We start from the raw sequence: 22473 nt of genomic DNA, 5'->3' as shown, positions 1-22473 counted from the left end.
GACAATGATATATTCTGAAATGAGGGGAAAGTGAAGACTGCAGTGAAGATGCTGGAGATCAGAGTGAAAAGGTGTGTGATGCTGGAAAAGCACAGCTAGTCAGCCAACATCAGAGGAGCAGGAGAATAGACGTTTCGAGCATAGGCTCTTCATTAGGAATGTAGGTGGGGCCCAAGGGGGCTGAGAGATAAATGGGAGGCGGCTGGGGAAAAGATACTTGGGAATGCAACAGGTGGGGGTGATGGTGATAGACTGGAGTGTAAGGTGGAGTAGATAGTTGGGAAGGAAGATAGGACAGGTGGGAAAGAAGAAGGTGACCAGGTAGGATAGTTCAAGAGGGTAGTATGGAGTTGGAGGGTTGGATCTGGGATAAGGTCAGGAGAGTGGAGGTGAGGAACTGGTGAAATCAACGTCGATCCAGTGTGGTTGGAGGGTCCCAAGACAGAAGATGATGTCTGTTCCTCCACGAGTCAGGTGGCTAGAATTTGGCGGTGGATGTGGCCCAGGACTTGCATGTCCTTGGCAGAGTGAGAGGGGGAATTGAAGAGCTTGGCCACGGGGCGGTAGGGTTGTTTAATGCGTGTGACCCAGAGATGTTCCCTGAAACATCCCGCGAGTTGGCATCCTGTCTCCCCAACTTGCAGAACATTTCAGGGAACATCTCTGGGACACATGCATTAAACAACCCCCGCCCTGTAGCCGAACACTTCAACTCCCCCTCCTACTTTGCCAAGGGCAAGTCTGGGGCCTCCTCCACTGCCAAATTCTAGCCACCCGACCTTCCACCTTGGCACCCTCCAACTACACGGGACCGATGTTGATTTAACCAGTTTTCTTATCTCCACTCCCCCGACCTTATCCCAGATCCAACCCTCCAACTCAGCACCACCTTCTCGACTGTGCCACCTGTCCATCTTCCTGCCCACTTGTCTGCCCCACCCTATCACCATCACCCCCCATCTTCATCTACCTATCACATTCCCAGCTACCTTCCCGCCAGTCCCATCCCACTCCCATTTATCTCTCAATCCCTTTGGGCTCCCGCCCCCCACATTCCTGATGAAGAGCTTACGATCAAAACGTCAGCTCTCCTGCTCCTCGGATGCTGCCTGACTGGCTGTGCTTTTCCTGCACCATACTTCTAGATTTTAAAATGAGGGCAGGGAGTTAAAACAGTACTACTGGGAAAAGTTAATGAATGATTGCAACAGTGCAGGATAGCAACAATTCATTTTGGAAAATTTAATGTTTACAGAGTTCAAGCAATGGATGTCCAGCAAAGCGGCTGAAGGTAGTCAAATATGAAGATCAAAGGTCGCATGGAATGGAACGGAACCATGTAGAAGTAGCCCAATGTATAATTCCATTCTTATTTTATTGTTTATTACTTCAGAACAGTGAAACAGGAACAGCAAACATGATCTTGGTCACAAAGAATGTCATTTGTGACCAGCTAGGGCCATTACAATTCAGTGGCAGTGGTGAAAAATAGACTAGGTAGATTCAAACATGTTTTGGGGGGAGCTGACCACAGATTTAATAGCTTAAAATGAATAAGCTTCGCTATGTTTGGGTGGTGGTGGAAGTCGGTTTTTCAGACGGGAGGCCTGTGGCCAGTGGAGTGCCACAAGGATCAGTGCTGGGTCCACTACTTTTCATCATTTAGATAAAATGATTTGGATGTGAGCTTAAGAGGTATAGTTAGTAAGTTTGCAGTTGACACCAAAATTGCAGATGTAGCGGACAGCGAAGGTTACCGCAGATTACAACAGGATCTTGATCAGATGGGCCAATAGGGTAAGAAGGGGCAGATAGAGATTAATTCAGATAAACGTGAGGTGCTTCATTTTGGGAAAGCAAACCTTAGCAGGACTTATACGCTTAATGGTAAGATCCTAGGGAGTGCTGCTGAACAAAGAGTGCGAGCAGCAGTGGAGGTAAGACGAACCCGGAAGACTGCAGCCAAGGTAAGGCAGTTTTTTTAAAAATTACTTACTGGTAGCGGGCAGCAGTGTTTTCTCTTTCACAGAAGGAGAGGGAGCAGCGGAGGAAGTGAGGAGGATCAGAGGGGCAGCCGGGAAGGAAAGCAGTGACCATATATATCAGCAAGACGGCTAAACCAGAGACTCTACAACTGTAGTGTCTCCCACCCGCCCTCCTCCTCTAACCTAGTTAATAAGGTAAGGTTCATTCTAAACTTCCTCTATTGAATATAAATTTGTTATTAATTTTATAGCAACTTGAACTAAGCTTTCTACGTCAGTACTAAGTGGGTGTTCAGCTAAGTGGGGTATGGATGCTAGGGCAGTTGCTTGCAGAATGTGGCAGGTGGGAGACATGGCACACGTCTCCGCTGGCTACATCTGCGGGAAGTGCACTCAACTCCAGCTCCTTGAAAACCGTGTTAGGGAAATGGAGCTGGAGCTGGATGAACTACGGATCATTCGGGAGGCTGAGGGGGTAATTGCGGTGAGTTACCGGGAGTTGGTCACTCCTCAGGCTCAGGCCATGGATAGATGGGTTACAGTTAGGGGGAGGAAAGGGGACAGACAGTGCAGAGATCCCCTGTGGCATTCCCCTCAGCAATAAGTATACAGTTTTGGATACTACTGGGGGCGGAGGGTGATGACCTACCAGAGGAAAACCATGGTAGTCAGCTCTCTGGCACTGAGCCTGACACTGGCAAAGAAGGGAAGAGGGCAGAATAGAAAAGTACTTGTGGTAGGGGACTCGATAGTTAGGGGAATCGACAGGAGATTTTGTGGTCAGGATCGGGATTCCCGGAAGGTATGTTGCCTCCTTAGTGCCAGGGTCCGGGATGTCTCCGATCGGGTGTATAAGGTTCTAAAAGGGGAGGGCGAACAGCCAGAAATCGTGTTACATATTGGCACTCGTGATATAGCCAGGAAAAGGATTGAGGATATAAAAAGTGATTTTATGGAGTTAAGATGGAAGCTGCAAAGCAGGACGAACAGAGTAGTGTTCTCTAGTTTACTACCGGTGCCACGAGATAGTGAGGCGAGGAACAGGGAGCGAGCGCAGCTTAACATGTGGCTGCGCAGCTGGTGTAGGAGGGAGGGCTTCAGATGTGTAGATAATTGGGATGCCTTCTGGGGAAGGTGGGACCTGTACAAGAAGGACGGGTTGCATCGGAACTGGAAGGGGACCAATGTCCTGAGTGGAAGGTTTGCTCGAGTAGCTCGAGAGGGTTTAAACTAGTATGGCAGGGGGGTGGGAACCTGAGCTGTATACCGGAGGTGAGAGTTGATGCAGATGAGGCAATAGCAAGAGGTAGACCAGCTAGTGGGAAGGAACCAAGGGATCAGGTAAAGTGTGTTTGCTTTAATGCAAGGAGTATCAGGAATAAAAGTGATTAACTTAGAGCATGGATCAATACCTGTTGCTATGATGTTGTGGCCATAACAGAGACATGGGTTTCTCAGGGGCAGGAATGGTTGCTGGATGTTCCAGGGTTTAGAGCATTTAAAAAGAATAGGGAGGGGAAAAAAAGAGGAGGAAGTGTAGCACTACTAATCAGAGAGGGTATCACAGCTACAGAAGCTTCCATTGTCGAGGAAGATCTGCCTACCGAGTCAGTAACGTGGAAATTAGGAACAGCAAGGGAGCAGTCACCTCATTAGGGGTTTACTACAGGCCCCCCAATAGCAGCAGGGAGATTGATGAAAGCATAGGTCGGCAGATTTTGGAAAAGTGTGGACGTAGTAGGGTTGTTGTAATGGGTGACTTTAACTTTCCCAATATTGATTGGAACCTCCTTCGAGCAGAAGATTTGAATGGAGCTGTTTTTGTAAGGGGTGCTCCGGAGGGTTTCCTAACTCAGTACATTGACAGGCCGATGAGGGGAGAGGCCATTTGAGACTTGATGCTCGGAAATGAGCCGGGGCAGGTATCAGATCTTGTGGTGGGAGAGCATTTTGGTGACAGTGACCACAACTGCCTCACATTCTACATAGCTATGGAGAAGGAGGGGATTAGGCAAAATGAGAGGATATTTAATTGGGGAAGAGGAAACTATGACACAATTAGACATGAGTTAGGAAGCATGCTTGTAAAACAAAATTGTGGTAAAGTCACCATAGTGGGGTGCACTCATTTCTTTTATTACGAAAATATACTTTATTCATCAAAAAACGCACTGATAAGTACATTCAAAAGATTCTCTTTCTGATGTGTACAAACTTTCCAATCAGGAAGAAGTAGCAAACAATACCTTGGAATTTTACATCCTGTGTGGTTGCAAATAACAAAAGTGTTTTTACCTCACGCAGGGGGAAAAAAAATCATATATTGAGGAAATGAGGGGTGTCTGACAACTGAACAGACCCTCATTTTACTTCAGCAGAAAGTCTTTAGATGGTGGTCTTGACCCAAGTTTTAGTGTCTCCTTCAGTACATAGTCCTGAATGTGCTAGTCTGTAACATTTGGTTGAGGTCAACTCCTTGTTCTGGAAGACCAACAAGTTTCGAGCGGACCAAAGGACATCTTTCACTAAGTTGATTTCCCTCCAGGCGCAATTGATGTTTGTCTTGGTTTGCGGCCAGGGAACAGCCCGTGGAGCACAGAGTCCTGTGTCACTGAGCTGCTCGGGATGAACCTCAACAAAAACCACTTGCATCTCTCTCCAGAACGTCTTTAGAAAGGCACATTCCAGAAGGAGGTGTGTGGCAGTCTCTTCACCAATGCAGCTGCTTCAGGGGCAGCGTGTGGTGGTGCACGGAGACCGGGCGTACATGATCAGATGGGGTACTGCCCTTCTCACCATCAGCCAAGCTACACCTTGGACCGCTCTTTCATGAGAGAGGGATGACTGGTGATGGTTTAATCTGAGGGTCACCACACCTCATGCGAGGGTAGAGCTTGAGAGGGAGAGTTCTTATTGGTCAGTGTGAGAATTGCATCCGTGCTGTTGGCATGGCTTTTCATCACAAACCAACCATCCAGCTAGCTGAACTAACCAATCCCCCAATGTATGGAATTTATAAATGGGAAGAAAAAACTCACATTTGTAATAATTCCATTCCTAGCCTCAAGACAATCCATGGCAATATACAGCCACTGAAGATCTTTAGAAACATCATCACAGTATAGGCATTTTATAAGGTTCCCCATGGTAGGCTCATTCAGAAGGTCCTATGGAATGGGATACAGGGGAACTTAGCTGTCTGGATACAGAATTGGCTGGCCAACAGAAGACAGCGAGTGGTAGTAGGAGGAAAATATTCTGCCTGGAAGTCTGTGGTGAGTGGTGTTCCACAGGGCTCTGTCCTTGGGCCACTACTGTTTGTAATTTTTATTAATGACTTGGATGAGGGGATTGAAGGATGGGTCAGCAAGTTTGCAGATGACACAAAGGTTGGAGGTGTCGTTAACAGTATAGAGGGCTGTTGTAGGCTGCAGCGGGACATTGACAGGATGCAGAGATGGGCTGAGGGGTGTCAGATGGAGTTCAACCTGGATAAATGTGAGGTGATGCATTTTGGAAGGTCGAATTTGAAAGCTGAGTACAGGATTAAGGATAGGATTCTTGATAGTGTGGAGGAACAGAAGGATCTTTGTGTGCAGGTACATAGATCTCTTAAAATGGCCACCCAAGTGGACAGGCTTGTTAAGAAAGCATATGGTGTTTTGGCTTTCATCAACAGGGGGATTGAGTTTAAGAGTCGTGAGATCTTGTTGCAGCTCTATAAAACTTTGGTTAGACCGCACTTGGAATACAGCGTCCCGTTCTGGTCGCCCTATTATAGGAAAGATGTGGATGCTTTGGAGAAGGTTCAGAGGAGGTTTACCAGGATGCTGCCTGGACTTGAGGGCTTATCTTATGAAGAGAAGTTGACTGAGCGCTGACTTTTTTCATTGGAGAAAAGGAGAAGGAGAGCGGACCTAATTGAAGTATACAAGATAATGAGAGGCATAGATAGAGTCAATAGACAGAGACTATTTCCCAGGGCAGAAATGGCTAACACGAGGGGTCATAGTTTTAAGCTGGTTGGAGGAAAGTATAGAGGGGATGTCAGAGGCGGGTTCTTTACACAGAGAGTTGAGAGAGCATGGAATGCGTTGCCAGCAGCAGTTGTGGAAGCAAGGTCATTGGGGACATTTAAGAGACTGCTGGATATGCATATGGTCACAGAAATTTGAGGGTGCATACATGAGGATCAATGGTCGGCACAACATCGTGGGCTGAAGGGCCCGTTCTGTGCTGTACTGTTCTATGTTCTAAAGAGACCTTGGACTGCATGTTCATAGCTCCTTGAAAGTGGAGTCACAGGTAGATAGGATAGTGAAGGTGGTGTTTGGTATGCTTTCCTTTACTGAATACAGGAGTTGGGAGGTCATGTTGCGGCTGTACAGGACATTGGTTCGGCCACTTCTGGAATATTGCGTGTAATTCTGATTTCCTTCCTATCGGAAAGATGTTGTGAAAATTGAGAGGGTTCAGAAAAGATTTACCAGGCTGTTGTCAAGATTGGAGGTTTTGAGCTATAGGGAGAGGCTAAACAGGCTGGGTCTGTTTTCCCTGGAGCGCAGAGGCTGAAGGATGACCTTATAGATGTTTACAAAATCATGAGGGGCATGGAAAGGATAAATAGACAAAGTCCTTTCCCTGGGGGGGGGGGGAAGAGTCCAGAACTAGAGGGCAGAGGTTTAGGATGAGAGGGGAAAGATATATTTTTAAAAAATCTAAGGGGCAACTTTTTCACGCAGAGGATGGTAAGTGTATGAAATAAGCTGCCAGAGGAAATGTTGGAGGCTAGTACAATTGCAACATTTAAAAGGCATTTGGATGGGTATATGAATAGGAAGGGTTGGGAAGGATATGGGCCAGATGCTGGCATGTGGGACTAGATTGGGTTGGAATATCTGGTTGGCATGGATGTGTTGGACTGAAGGTCTGTTTCTGTGCTGTATATCTTTAGGACTATGTTGGCATCTGTCCTGAAGTTGTTTGCTTTTCACTTTAGAGCATAAGAAATAGGAAGAGGAGAAGGTAGTTCGGCCACTTGAGCCTGCTCCATCACTCAATAGGATGACGGCTGATGTGACACTCCACATGTGCACTCTTTTGCCCTTTCCCCTACTGATTAAGAATCTATCTCAGCCTTAAATATACAGAAGAGTCTGCCCACCCAGCTGTCTATGGCAAGGAGTTCCAAAGACAACCGTCAGGAGAAATTAGTCACTTCAGTCTCAAATTGGTGCTCCTTAATTCTGAGAATCCATCCTCTGGGCCTGGACTCTCCCATGAGGAGAAACATCATCTCAGCATTTACCCTGTCAAACTCCTTAAGGATCCTATATATTTCAATGAGATCACCTCTCGTTTCTTTAAACTCCACTGAGTAGGGTCTCAAACTGTTTAGCCTCAACTCAAAACGATCCTTTTACACTGAGGATCATTCTAGTGAACCTATTTTGGACTGCCTCCAAGAAAAAAAAACTCCCTTAAATAAGAAGACCTGCTCAATACTCCAGTTGTGTTCTCACCAGCACCTTGTATAGTTGCAATAAGACTCTCTTACTCCAACCCCCTAAAATAAGGGCAAATATTCCACTAGATTTGTGTTTTGTGCAGAAATATCCACAAGTCCCTTTGTGTTGCAGCTTTTGGCAGATTTTTTCAAGTAGTGCTGTCCTTTGTTCACCCTGCCAAAAACTAACAACACATTTTCCCACTTTATATGCCAACTTCTTGCCAATTTACATTCCCTGTTAATATTTCTCTGTAAACTGTCTGCATACCTCTCTTATTCTATCTTTCCACCTACCTTTTGTCCTCTGCAAATTTGACAACATCACATTCACTTCCTTTCTCAAAGTCATTAAGATATATTGTAAACAGCTTTTCTTCAAATAAGCCCACCACAATACCAGGATGCTTAAATGAAGTTATTGATTTGTAAATCAGGTTAGACAAACAAGATGACTATTCTCATTTAAAGCAAAATGATCATTCTGAAATTCATTACAGTAGAATTGAGCAATGGAGAAAGTGTCAGAAGAGTGAAACTTGCCGTAACATGGACATGGTCCGTAGCATGGACATAATGGTCGAAACAGCCACTTGTGCTGTAACCGTTCTGTGATTCTTGCAAGTCAAGATGTGAACAATATACAGGTATCAGCAAAAGAGGCTAGAAAAATTCAGAATGTTTTCTCTGGAGTGGCAGAGACCGAGGGGAGACTTGATACAAGTCTATAAAATTATGAGATGCACAGATAGGATTGAAGGTCAGAGTCTTTCACCCCAGAGTGGAGATGTCTAATACTAGAGGAACGCATTTAAACCGAGGGGGAAAGTTCAAAAGGAGATGTGAGGGGCAAGTATGTTTTTCAAAACGTAGAATAGGAGTCTGGAACACGCTACCATGGTGGTGGTAGTGGTGGAAATACAATAGGGGCAATTAAGGGACTTTTAGATAAGCACATGAATATGCAAGGAATGGAGGGATTTGGACCAAGAGCAAGAAGAAGGGATTAGTTTAATTTGGTGTCATGTTCGGCACAACGCTATGGGTCAAAAGCCCATTCCTGTGCTGTACTGTTCCAGGTTCGTAAAATATAGCGCCATCAAGTGGAGTTACTGGTTTAAACCATTTACTCAGGAAGATTCTCAACAAAATTCAGATTCTGGCAGCAAAAGGTTTAGCCAATTCAAAACAACAAACTACAGTATTTATGGACTTTTCATTTGTGGAAAGAGTTCTTTAATTTCCTCACCTTGTGGTACAATCTGTTGTTCTCCCATTCTAACAGCTTTTGTATTGATCTTCTAGTCTGAAAAGCAATAAAGATTCTCACTTGGAATTATAATTAAAATGCAAAGCATTTCCACAATGAAATGGAAAAGATTTAGGCTTTGGAAGCATTTTATTACCTTGCATTGTGGACTTTTGACTACAATACAAAGAGATAGCCCATTACAAACTTCCCGACCGTACTTGCCTAAAATCTGCAAGTTCTGAAGGCAGGGAGCAGTGTACATGAAAAAAAATCAAAGACCTAACAAATTAGCAAAAAATTTCAGAATGTAGTTTTTAAAAATTTAAAACTGATACCTAGTTGTAGGGTACAAGGGTTATCACCTCCCATATCCACACAGAGATTTCAGGAAAGTCCAGCTAGGTACAAAGATTTGAACATTACCACCACTAGTCAGTTATACAGAATGGAAACAGATCCTTCAGTCTAATTCATTCATGCCCACTAGATATCTAAACAGATCTAGGCCCATTTTCCAGCATTTGGCCCATATCTCTCTAAACTCTTCCTTATCATATACCCATCCAGAGGCCTTTTAAATGGTGCAACTGTACCCAATTCCACAATTTCCTCTGGTGTCTTATTCCACACATGCACCACCATTTGCATGAATGCATTATCCCTCAGGTTCCTTTTAAATCTCTCCCCTCTAATCTTAAACCTATGACATCTGGGCCCTGGACTCCCCCACCCCAGGGAAAAGACCTTGGCTATGTTCTTCATGATTTTATAAGTGTCTACGGTCACCCCTCAGCCTCCGAAACTCCAGTGGGAAAAAAGCCCCAGCCTCTCCCTGGTAGATGGAGTTGTTATGGATTACGCCAGACCATTCAAAACATTCTTAAGCAGGCAGCCCAGACCATAACCTTGCAATTTGTTTCGATAAGTGTACAGTGAAAATTACCCAAAGTTAGCGAGGTTGACTACTAGGTTAGAGAGAGCGCGCAAACGAGACAGACAGAGAGAGCGCGTGAGACAGACAGAGAGACAGAGACAGAGACAGAGTGTGTTTCCACACAGCTCACTGTTAAACTCCCAACTACTTCTGGACTAAACTGAACTGCTCAGCTATAGAGCTGACCTCCCCCCTTTCATTGTACAGGTCACTTCTAAAACATGGCTACTTTGGCCTGAAGTCTCATCTATTTGCATGGAAACAAAAAGGCCTCTTAAAGCCCTTTATCTCTGTACCAAACCAGTCTAATGGGCATGGATAGCAGTTCATGACCCATCCGGAAAAAAACCAAGGACACAGTGCCCTTGAGAAAAGGAATAGCTTTTAGAAAGAAGAAACCAGTTTTATGACAGAGTTTAATCAGAAGAAGCAGAAGGTGATGCATTTAAGAAGGTCACATGCAAGAGGAAAGTATACAATAAATAGCATGACCCTTAAAGCATTGATGTATAGGGGGATCTTGGGGTACAAGTCCGGAACTCTCTGAAAGTGAAAATACAAGTGGATAAGGTGGTAAATAAGGCATACAGCATGCTTGCATTCATTGGTCAGGGCATTGTGTACAAATGTTGACAAGTTACATTGTAGCTGTGTAAGGCTTTAGTTATGTCACATTTGGCATATTGTGTGCAGTTCTAGTTACATTATAGGAAGGATGTGGAGGCTTTGGATAGAGAACAAAAGAGCTTTACCAGGATGTTGCCTAGATTAGAATTTATTAGCTATAAGGATATGCAAGAGGCAAGTTTTTATTTAAACAGTGTGGAAGATGCCTGGAGAGGTGGTAGAAGCAGATACGTTTGCAAAGGTTAGGAGGTATTTAGACAGACATGAACAGGGAAGAGGAGAGTTATGGACCATGTGCAGACATACGGGATTAGTTCAGAATGATGTTGTGGTTGTCACAGACATGGTAGGTCTAGGGCCTGTTGCTGTGCTGTTCTGTGTTGAAGTCCATGCAAGACTTTCAGAAGTCTTGACGGAATGGAAAGATTTCACTGAAGCTGAATCTACGAATAATTATAAAAATAAAAAATTTAAAGAGAACTTTTTACTTTATTTAAAAAAAAAAGGTTATTTCCACCTCATTGGGGAGACATTTAAGAGTACCAAGTGTTCATTGCAGATTGATCATACTTGACCACAGAAGACTTCCCTGGATAGCACTGAAGATAGCCTACAAAAATATGAATTGGGAGAAGGTTGCTCAAGCCTGCATCGCCATTCAATAAGGTCATGGCTGACCTGATTACTTCATGTTCTGATTTTCTCTCAATAACATTCTCAAATCAATCTTTCTCTTAACATATGAGGAACATTTGAGGACTCCTGGGTTTATACTCATTGGAGTTTAGAAGAATGACAAACATTCAGAATACTGTCTAGAGTAGATGTTGGCAAGATTGGTAGCATTGGTAGCAGAGACTAGGACCAGAGGACATAGCCTTAGAGTAAAGGGAAGACCTTTTAGAATGGAAATAAGGAGAAACGTCTTCAGACAGAGTCGTGAATCGATGGAATTCACTGCCATAGTAGTTGTGGAGGCCAGGTCATCGATTACATTTATGACCGAAATTAATAGGATCTTGAGTATCAACGAGTTCCGGAGTTACTGGGAAAAAGGGGTTGAGAAACTTATCAGTAATATTGAATGGTGAGTAGACTCAATGAGCTGAATGGCCTAATTTCTATCTCGTCTTATGGTCTCAACCCTTTAATGCAGAATATATATACTCTGCTTTAAATGTCGAAGGGCTAATTTCAAAAAAGTGGATGGAAGGAGAGTGTACTTAGTGACCATGTAGCAGCACATTTTGTTTATTTTCACAAAGTGGTGTGAAACAATACCAGAGCAGAGTGACAGAACGCCAAGTTCTCTATGATCCACTAGTGCCAGTCAGATCCTTTCTAACGTCTTTTATAAAAGAATTGCGATATCTCATGAAACCAAATAATGTAAAGCAATCTACAATGGTTATCCATTCTTTAAAACAAAAGAAAGTGAAAAACATAAGTTTTTGCAATCAAAAAAAAACCTGCATCCTTAACAATTAAAATTGCCATAAAATGTTACTGAACAAGAAATATAATAGGCATTGTTTCCAAATGAATGGATAAATAAAAAAATCATGTCTTATTTTTCTTAGTCATTTGGTGTTCCACTGAATCACTTCACATAACAGACTTAAACGTGGCAGCGAAACCATTGCCCAAAAACAAAGCTTGGTGGTTGCAAAGAAAGTTTATTCAGGAGCTCAGTCATCAGTTGATGTCATCAAGATTAAAAACAGGATGAAAGAAAAGATAAAATGGAGAGGTGGATTTCAAAAGCAAGAAAGAAGGGAAAGTTGAGAAAGGTAAACATTTATACAAACAAGAAGGGTCAAAGAATTTGAATTGAAATGGACAGAGCCAAAGAATGTTAATTTCATTAAACTGGTAAGTGCTAAATTGGAACAATACAAAAAAAAGGCTAAAAGGAACGGCAATATCAGTATTGCAAAAATAGAAACTCAGGTACAAATTGGTACAGTCCGACAATCTATATGAAACTAGTTACATTTTACACCTTCTAATATTACACTGGAAAGACAATTGCTAAGTTGAAGTGGCTTATCGGGTCCGCAGGTTGTCCAAAAAAGCCTTTTAAACAATGTCACTGGATTGTGTAATCATTTAATTCAGAAAATGGATACAAATGCGTAACAGATCATGGAATTAAGTAACATGCCATAATGATTCATATTAAAATCATTAACTTTCTTCACAACTTGTAAACTTGTATTTATGCTACCAATTTGGTTATTTGTGAAAATTTGGGCATCAGTTTGAAAAAAGCATCAGGCTCAGTGGTTAGCACTACTGCATCACAGCACCAGCACCAGGGCCCCAGGTTCGATTCTGGCCTCAGGTGACTGTCTGTATGGAGTTTGCACATTCTCCCTGTGTCTGCATGGGTTTCCTCTGGGTGCTCCGGTTTCCTCCCACAGTCCAAAGATGTGCAGGTCAGGTGAATTGGCCATGCTAAACTGCCCATAGTGTTAGGTGCATTGGTTAGAGTGAAATGGGTCTGGGTGGGTTGGTGTGGACTGATTGGGCCGAAGAGCCTGTTTCCACACTGTAAGGAATCTAACATATCAGCATCAGCTCCACTGAGCTAATTTTACTTGAATAGTGCAATACTAGAACATGTTATCACTCAAAGCTAATAGTTTCATGACAACATCCTAATGTGATTCACTGATGCCATTTTTGTTTCAGCAGCAGGAAGAGCGGGAGTGTCGACTGGGGGCTGACAGGAAGGTGAATCACTGATTTAAAAACTTACCTTGTGAATAGGTAAGGTGGAGCACACGCTGAGCAAGAGCAGACATGGGGCTGCTAAGTAAGTTAAGTAACATTTGGGTGGTTGCGTTACCAGAAACACGACTTAGGTAATGTCTCCCAGCCATCCACCTCCTCTAACCAAAAAACGTTTCTGCGCACCAAATTGATAACTATCTTTTTAAAAATTCTTTATTTTTCTACTATCTCTTTAGGAATTTAGAATAGTGGGAATGGTGGTTAGGGCAGTTGAATGTTCCTCCTGCAGAATGTGGGAGGTAAGGGTCACCACAAGTATGCCTGCTGACTTCCTCTGCAGGAAGCGCACCCAACTCCAGCTCCTCAAAAACCACGTTAGAGAACTGTAGTTGGATGAACCTCGGATCATTCGGGAGGAGGAAGGGGTAACGGAGAGGAGTTACAGGGAGGCAGTCATACCTCAGGTGCAAGAAAAAAAGCAGATAGGTTACAGTCAGGGAACAGAAAGGAAACATGCAGGCAGTGCAGGGAACCACTGTGCTGTTCCCCTCAATAACAAGTATACCATTTTGGATACTGTTGGGGGGACAACTTACCAGGGATAAGTCATGGGTACACGTCTCTGGCATAGAATCTGTCCCTGTTGTCAGAAGGGAAGGGGGGAGCATTAGTCAGGGGTTCAGATAGGAGGTTCTGTGGGAACAAGAGAGACTCACGGTTGATGTGTTCCTCCCAGCTGCCAGGGTTTATGATATCTTGGATCATGATTTTGGGATCCTTCAGGGGAGGAGGAGCAGCCTCAAGTCATGGTCCACATAAACACTAATGACATAGGTAGGAATGCAAGGCAGAAATTCAGAGAGCTAGGGTGGAACCTTAGTGCTAGAACAAACAATTATCATCTCTGGTTTGCTGCCTGTACCACATTTTAGTGAAGTGAGGAATAGAGAGAGAAAGGAGTTGAACACATGGCTACAGGGATGATGCAGGAGGGAGGGTTTTGGATACCTGGGGCTCTTTCTGGGAGAGGTGCGACCTCTACAAACTGGATGGTCGACACGTGAACGAGAGGGATACTAATATTCTGGGGTTGGGGGGTGGATTTGCTAATGCTCTTCAGGAGGGTTTCAACTAACTCAGCAGTGGGATGGTAACCTAAATTGTAGTTTCAGTGTACAGGAGGAGGAGTGTAGTGAGTTCAGAAATAAGGTTTCAAGGTTGCACAAGTTCACTGGCAAGCAGGAAGATGGTTTGAAGTGTGTCTACTTCAATGCCAGGAGCATTTGGAATAAGGTTGGTGATCTTGCAACATGGGTTAGTATCTGGGATTTTGATGTTGTGGCCATTTCACAGACATAGATAGAGCAGGGACAGAAATGGTTGTTGCAGGTTCTAGAATTTAGGTGTTTCAATAAGAACAGAGATGGTGGTAAAAGAGGGGGAGGTATAGCATTGTTAGTCAACGTCAGTGTTACAATGCAGACAGGATGTTTGATGAGGTCTCATCTACTGAGGTAGTATGGGCTGAGGTTAGAAACAGGAAGGGAGAGGTCACTCTTTTGGGAATCTTCTATAGGCCTCCAAATAGTTCCAGAGATGTAGGGGAAAGGATAGCAAAGATGTTTCTGGATAGGAGCAAGAGAGTTACAGGATAGTTGTTATGGGGGACTTAAAACTTTCCAAATATTGACTGGAAATACTATAGTTCAAGTACTTTAGATGGATCAGTTTGTCCAATGTGTGCAGGATGGATTCCAGACAGACACAGTATGTACACAGTCCAACAAAGGGCGAGGCCACGTTGGATTTGGTACTAGGTAATGAACCCGGCCAGGTGTTAGATTTGGAGATAGGTGAGCACTTTGGTGATAGTGACTGCAATTTGATTATGTTTACTTTAGCGATGGAAAGGGATAGGTATATGCTGCAGGGCAAGAGTTATTGCTGGGGAAAAGGCAACTATGATGCGATTAGGCAAGATTTAGGATGCATAGGATGGGGAAGGAAACTGTAGGGGATGGGCACAATTGAAATGTAGAGCTATTCATGGACAGCTACTGCATGTCCTTCATAAGTATGTACCTATCAGGCAGGGAGAAAGTGGTCGATCGAGGGCCATAGTTTACTAAAGATGTTGAATTGCTCATCAAGAGGAAGACGGCAGCTGATATTAGGATGCGACGTGAAGGCTCAGTTAGGGTACTAGAAAGTTACAAGTTGGTAGGAAAGATGTGAAGAGCGAGCTAAGAAGAACCAGGAGAGGACATGAGAGGTTATTCGTAGATAGGATCGAGAAAAACCCTAAAGCTTTCTATAGGTATATCAGGAATAAAAGAATAACTAGAGAAAGGTTAGGGCCAATCAAGGATAGTAGTGGAAAGTTGTGCATGGTGTCAGAGGAGAATGAGAAGCGCTAAATGGATTTTTTTTAATCAGTATTCACACTGGAAAAAGACATGTTGATGAGAATATTAAGAAACAGACTACTAGACTAGACGGGGTTGAGGTTCACAAGGAGGAGCTGTTAGTAATTTTGGAAAACGTGAAAATAGATAAATCCCCTGGGCCGGCTGCGATTTATCCCAGGGTTCTCTGGGAAGCCAGGGAGGAGATTGCCGAGCCCTTGGCTTTGATCTTTATGGTGTCATTGTCTACGGGAATAGTGCCAGAAGACTGGAGGATAGCAAATGTTGTCCCCTTGTTCAAGGAGAGGAGTAGAGACAACCCTGATAATTATAGACCAGTGAGCCTTACTTCAGTTGTGGATAAAGTGTTGGAAAAGGTTACAAGAGATAGGATTTATAATCATCTAGAGAGGAAGACGTTGATTAGAGATAGTCAACACGGTTTTGTGAAGGGTAGGTCGTGCTGCACAAACGTTATTGAGTTCTTTGAGAAGATGACCAAACAGGTGAAAAAGGGTAAAGCGGTTGACGTGGTGTATATGGATTTCAGTAAGGCATTTGATAGGGTTCCCCACAGTAGGCTATATTACCAAATACAGAGGCATGGGATTGAGGGTGGTTTGGATCAGAATTTGGCGAGCTGAAAGAAGACAAAGGGTGGTGGTTGATGGGAAATGTTCATCCTGGAGTTCAGTTACTAGTGATGTACTACACAGATCTGCTTTGGGGCCACTGTTGTTTGTCATTTTTATAATTGACCCAGATGAAGGCAGAGAAGGGTGGATTAATAAATTTGCAGATGACACTCAGATCGGTGGAGTTGTGGATGGTGCTGAAGGATATTGCAGGTTACAGAGGAATGTAGGTAAGCTGCAGAGCTGGGCTGAAAGGTGGCAAATGGAGTTTAATGTGGAAATGTGAGGTGATTCACTTTGGAAGGAGCAACAGGATTACAAAGTACTGGGCTAATGGTAAGATTCTTGGAAGTGTGGGTGAGCAGAGAGACTCAGAGTCATAGAGATGTACAGCATGGAAACAGACCCTTCAGTCCAACTTGTCCATGCCGACCAGATATCCCAACCCAATCTAGTCCCACATGCCAGCACCTGGCCCATATCCCTCCAAACCCTTCCTATTCATATACCCATCCAAATGACTCTTAAATGTTGCAGTTGTACCAGCCTCGACCACATTCTCTGGCAGCTCATTCCATAAATGTACCACCCGCTGTGTGAAATAGTTGCCCCTTCGGTCTCTTTTATATCTTTCCCCTCTCACCCTAAACCTATGCTCTCTAGTTCCGGACTCCCTGACCCCAGGGAAAAGACTTTGTCTATTTATCCTATCCATGCCCCTCATAAATTTTGTAAACCTCTATAAGGTCACCCCTTAGCCTCAGACGATCCAGGGAAAACAGCCCCAGCCTGTTCAGCCTCTCTCTATAGCTCAGATTCTCCAACCCTGGCAACATCCTTGTAAATCTTTTCAGAACCCTTTCAAGTTTCACAACATCTTTCCAATAGGAAGGAGACCAGAATTGCATGCAATATTCAACAGTGGCCTAACCAATGTCCTGTACAGCCGTAACATGACCTCCCAACTCCTGAAGAAGGGCTTATGCCCAAAACGTCGGTTCTCCTGTTCCTTGGATGCTGCCTGATCTGCTGCGCTTTTCCAGCAACGCATTTTCAGCTCCCAACTCCTATACTAAATACTCTGACCAATAAAGGAAAGCATACCAAAGGCTTCTTCACTATCCTATCTACCTGCGACTCCACTTTCAAGGAGCTATGAACCTGCACTCCAAGGTCTCTTTGTTCAGCAACACTCCCTAGGACCTTACCATTAAGTGTATAAGTCCTGCTAAGATTTGCTTTCCCAAAATGCAGCACCTCGCATTTATCTGAATTAAACTCCATTTGCCACTTCTCAGCCCATTGGCCCATCTGGTCCAGATCCTGTTGTAATCTGAGGTAACCCTCTTCGCTGTCCACGACACCTCCAATTTTGGTGTCATCGGCAAACTTATTAACTGTACCTCTTATGCTCGCATCCAAACCTTTTAAGTAAATGACAAAAAGTAGAGGGCCCAGCTCCGATCCTTGCGGCACTCCACAGGTCACAGGCCTCCAGTCTGAAAAACAACCCTCCAACACCACCCTCAGAGATCTTGGTATCCATATATGTAGATCCCTAAAGTCACCACCCAGGTTGATAGGGTTGTTAAGAAGGCATACGGTGTGTTAGCTTTTATTGGTAGAGGGATTGAGTTTCGGAGCCACGAGATCATGCTGCAGCTGTACAAAATTCAGGTGCGGATGCACTTGAAGTATTGCGTACAGTTCTGGTCACCGCATTATAGGAAGGACGTGGAAGCTTTGGAAAGGGTGCAGAGGAGATATACGAGGACATCCGTGACTCTTATCAGGTCCACACCCCCACCAATCCACCCTCCCCTCCCGGCACCTTCCCCTGCCACCGCAGGAATTGTAAAACCTCTGCCCACACCTCCTCCCTCACCTCCATTCAAGACCCCAAAGGAGCCTTCCACAGCCAGAGTTTTACCTGCACTTCCCCACATCATTTACTTTTTTTATATTAGAGTGTGGAAACAGTCCGTTCAGCCCAACAAGTCCACACCGACCCTCTGAAGAGTAACCCATCCAGACCCATTTCCCTCTGACTAATGCACCTAACAACTATGGACAATTTAGCATGGCCAATTCACCTGACTTGCACTTCTTTGGAATGTGGGAGGAAACCGGACTACCCGGAGGAAACCCATGCAGATACAGGGAGAACGTGCAAACCCCACACAGTCACCCAATGCTGGCATCAAACCTGGGACCCTGGCACTGAGGCAGCACTGCTAATCACTGAGCCACCGTGCCACCTGTATTTGTTGCTCCCGTTGTGGTCTCATCTACACTGGCGAGACAGGACGCTTACTTTTGGAACGCTTCAGAGAACATCTCCGATACACCCGCACCAACCAAACCCACTACCCAGTGGCCAAACACTTCAACTCCCCCTCTCATTCTGCCAAGGACACGCAGGTTCTAGGCCTCCTCTAATCACCACACCCCAACCACCCAACACCTGGTGGAAGAATGCCTCACCTTCCACCTTGGGACCGTCCAACCACATGGCATCAATGTGGATTTCTGTTTCCTCATTTCCACTTTCCCCACTTTATCCCAGATCCAACCTTCCAACTCAGCATTGACCGCATGACCTGCCCTACGTGGCCACCTTCCTTTCCACCTATCCGCCCCACCCTCCTCTCTGACCTATCACTTCACCCCCTTGGCTCACAAACCTCATACCTAATGAAGGGCTTTTGCCCAGAATGTCGATTCTCCTGCTCCTCGGATGCTGCAGGATTTGCTGTGCTTTGCCAGCACCATACTCTTGACTCTGATCTCCAGCATCTGCGGTCCTCACTTTCTCCTATTTACCAGGATGTTACCTGGTATGGAGGAAAGGTCTTATGAGGCAAGGCTGAGGGACTTGAGGCTGTTTTTGTTAGAGAGAAGAAGGTTCAGAGGTAATTTAGTTGAGACATATAAAAGATAATCAGAGAGTTAGCTAGGGTGGACAGTGGGAGCCTTTTTCCTCGGATGGCGATGGCTAGCATGAGGGGACATAACTTTAAATTGAAGGGTGATAGATATAGGACAAATGTCAGGAGATAGTCCCTTTACTCAGAGTAGTAGGGGCATGGAATGCACTACCTGCAATAGTAGTGGACTTGCCAACTTTAAGGCATTTGAGTGGTCATTGGATAAACATATGGATGAAAATGGAATTGTGTAGGATAGATAGGCTTCAGATTGGTTCCAAAGGTTGGCACAACATTGAGGGCTGAAGGGCCTGTAATGTTCTATGTTCTACTATTTAAATCGTGCAATTAAGTAGCCCATGGACAAAATAAAATATTTGATTCAATAGAACAGTATACAGTTTAGTAGAAAAGTAGATATTTAAAAAAAGCATGAAATCTTTAAAAAATTGATATTGAAAGCTTTCGCTGTACTCAAACAAGGAACAAATTTAACGTGCAGGTACATTAGAAAGGGTAATGTCAAATTGGTCTTATTTTACAGGACTAAAGTGTACAAGAATAAAGCAAAGCTGAATACAAGTGTATGGGGCTTTGGGAAACCACATCTGCAAATACCTGGTGCAGGTTGGGTCTCCATGTGCAAGGAAGGATATACCTGCAGTGGAGGTGGTACAGGTTAGAAGTTCACTGGATTGGTTCCTGGAATGAGAGATTTATCCTAGATGAGAGATGGAGTTAATTACGTCTACACTTTGAAAGAAAAAGTGTTGATTGCATTGACAAAAAAAAAAATTTAAATAGTTTAAAAAAAAAGGGCAAAACCAGTGGATATTTTACCTGGTAGGGCATTTAGAATTTGGGGACAGTCTTCGGACAAGGGGCTGATCATTGAGAACTCAGCTGAGAAATTTATTCAATAAAACAAAACAACTGCAGATACTGGAGATCTGAAACAAGCAATCTGAAATTGCTGGAGCAATTTAGCAGATCTGCCAACTTTTGTGAAGAGAAAACAGTTAATGGTTTGAGTCCAGTGACCTGCTGAAAAATATATTTACCAGGCTGGGTGGGGGCAAATTTTCAGAATTGTTTACCCTAGAAAGCTGAGGATGTTCCGTTGTTGAGTATGAAGAATGAAATAAATATGGGAAGTAGGTAGAAAGTGGAATGAGATAAGAGATCAGCTAGGATCATATCAAATGGTGTAGCAAGCCTGAGTCCTCAGATAGTTTATTCTTGCCTATTTTATGTTGACTAGCAGAAGGATTAAATTATTAACCCTTTTAAAAATTACAACCTGGTCTTAGGTGAAAAAAAAAGCTTAACTCAACAGGACCCATCACAAAAAGCAAGTGTAAAGTTCACAAATTGTATTCCAGTGGTAGTGAAACAAATGCTTAAAATGTCACAAAAAAAAAATCAGCTAAATGTCAACAGTTGGTAAGTTTCTAAAATCTACAAAATTAACACTTAGAAATTGTCGAAGGAAAGTCATGTTTGATAACTGAGAACTTGAAGTAATGGAGTGCAAAAAGAGTGTTAAAATAATGAAAATGCCTATGTATGTAGGTGCAGACACAGGATCTTATAACGGAAATGTTTAACAGAAAGGCACCATTTTAATAACTTCTCTAGATTAGTACCTCATTCTAAGTTATACTAGTTGCTTCTGCTCAGTCTTTGAACACCAGGATTGATCTTCTGGTTTGGTGGTGGTCATGGAATGCTGGACGTTCTTTAATACTGGGTCACAAATTGTGCTCGTGCACAACGTCCTTGTTAAAGTAATGTATGCACACATTTGGAGGCAAAATCGATTTTTTCTCCCCCCTCACTTAACACGGTGGTTGCACCACACATGATGAATAATTTTGTCACGTTAGAGGCAAGAGATCAACTCCACAAAGGATTTACAGTGGCATCTGTCTCCAAAATTGTGGATAGGCAAGGCTGTGACAAGTAGCAGATCAAGTAGATAAAAATGCCAATACTAAGTTATCACCAAATGCGATGCTGGTCCTTCAGATCTTGTACGTTGGTAGCAACATCACTGGTTATGCTCATTAATGTCCCAAGATTGTGGGATGGGTGCCCTTACCTCCCTCACAGCATTTTCTCACTGACATTCAATATGGAGAATATCAAATCATCAGATCTGAGTGGAGTGCAGCATGGTGATCAGCAGATTTCGTGACCTGGATTGACGTGCTGCTTGGAGACTTCACGGAATTCAGAGTTAATACTGAAGATTCCCAAGGCAATTCCCAACAAATTTGGAAGGATAGATATAAAACAGTACTCTGTCTAATGCTGATAAGTATGCAATTATAGGCATTGAGGGGGAAATGAAGTGACAATATTTTGTAAAGGTTTAAATAAGCAAGATCACTAAAGGGTGCATAGACACAATTCCTTAAAAGCTGGAGGACAAGTTTTTATAAATAAAAGGTAATAAAATTTTACATTAAGTTTCTTTTGGAAGGGCATAGAGCATTATCACTTTGCTGTTATGCTTTAATTTGTAAAATAACCAGGCAGAGTTTAGTTAGATTGTGCTGGACCAGATGACCATACCCCTAGATTCTGAAGGGGATAACTGAAGAGATTGTGGAGACATTGGTAGCGATCCTTCAGAAATCACTGGAGTTAGGGAAGGTACTAAAGGACTGGAAAATGGCTGATGTAACAACACTGTTTAATTAGGGAGGGAAGCAAAAGATAGGAAATTATAGGCCCAATCGCCTAACCTCAGTTATTAGTAAGATTTTAAGAGTCCATTATGACAGATAAATTTGCGCAGTACTTCAAAAAAAGTGTGTGGTAAAGCGGTGCTGGAAGTTTATGCCTGACAAATTGGTTAGATTGCTTTGAGGTGGTAAAGAGCAAGTTAGACAAAGGAGAGCCAGTGGATATGACCTATTCAGATTTCCAGAAGGCCACTGACAAGCTGCTGCACAATAGGCAGCTAAGTAAGAGCTCATGGTGTTTCGGGGCCAGGTCTCGCAGGGATAGGGGGAGTGGCTTACTAGCAGAAGGCACAGAGTGGAGATAAAAGATTCTCTTTCAGTATGGCAGCCAATGACAAGTGAAATCAGTGTTGGGACCACAACTATTCATACTATACAGTAAATGATTTGGTCGAAAGAACGGAGGGCTTTATGTCATCTACAAACTTACCCACAAAGATACATAGAGGGACAGGCAGTGTTAAGGAAAGAAAAGGCTGCAGAAGGATGTAGTCTTGGATAATGGACAAAGAAGTGGCAGATGGAATTCAATTTGTAAGATTATACACCGCCCCCTCTCTCTCTCACCCCTCTCTCTCGCCACTCTCTCTCGCCCTCTCCCCACTCGCCCTCTCCCCACTCGCCCTCTCCCCACTCTCTCTCATCCCTTTCTCTCTCTCTCTATCTTTCTCTCTCTCTCTTGCCACCTCTCTCTCGCTCCCTCTCTCTCTCGCCCT

The 22473-nt window shown here is 43.7% G+C and overlaps 1 protein-coding gene across 1 annotated transcript in view; it reads right to left on the bottom strand.

Moving 5' to 3' along the window:
- The window catches only part of chic1 (cysteine-rich hydrophobic domain 1), a 57200-nt gene that overhangs the window by 5408 nt on the left and 29319 nt on the right, over window positions 1-22473 (bottom strand). The window contains exon 4 of the mRNA XM_043704906.1: window positions 8741-8797. Within this exon, the coding sequence (XP_043560841.1) occupies window positions 8741-8797 (57 nt within the window). The remainder of the gene's footprint in view (window positions 1-8740; window positions 8798-22473) is intronic.

Source organism: Chiloscyllium plagiosum, chromosome 15 (assembly GCF_004010195.1).
Source record: "Chiloscyllium plagiosum isolate BGI_BamShark_2017 chromosome 15, ASM401019v2, whole genome shotgun sequence".
Lineage (NCBI taxonomy): Eukaryota > Metazoa > Chordata > Chondrichthyes > Orectolobiformes > Hemiscylliidae > Chiloscyllium > Chiloscyllium plagiosum.
This window is presented reverse-complemented; position numbering and strand designations above follow the sequence as displayed.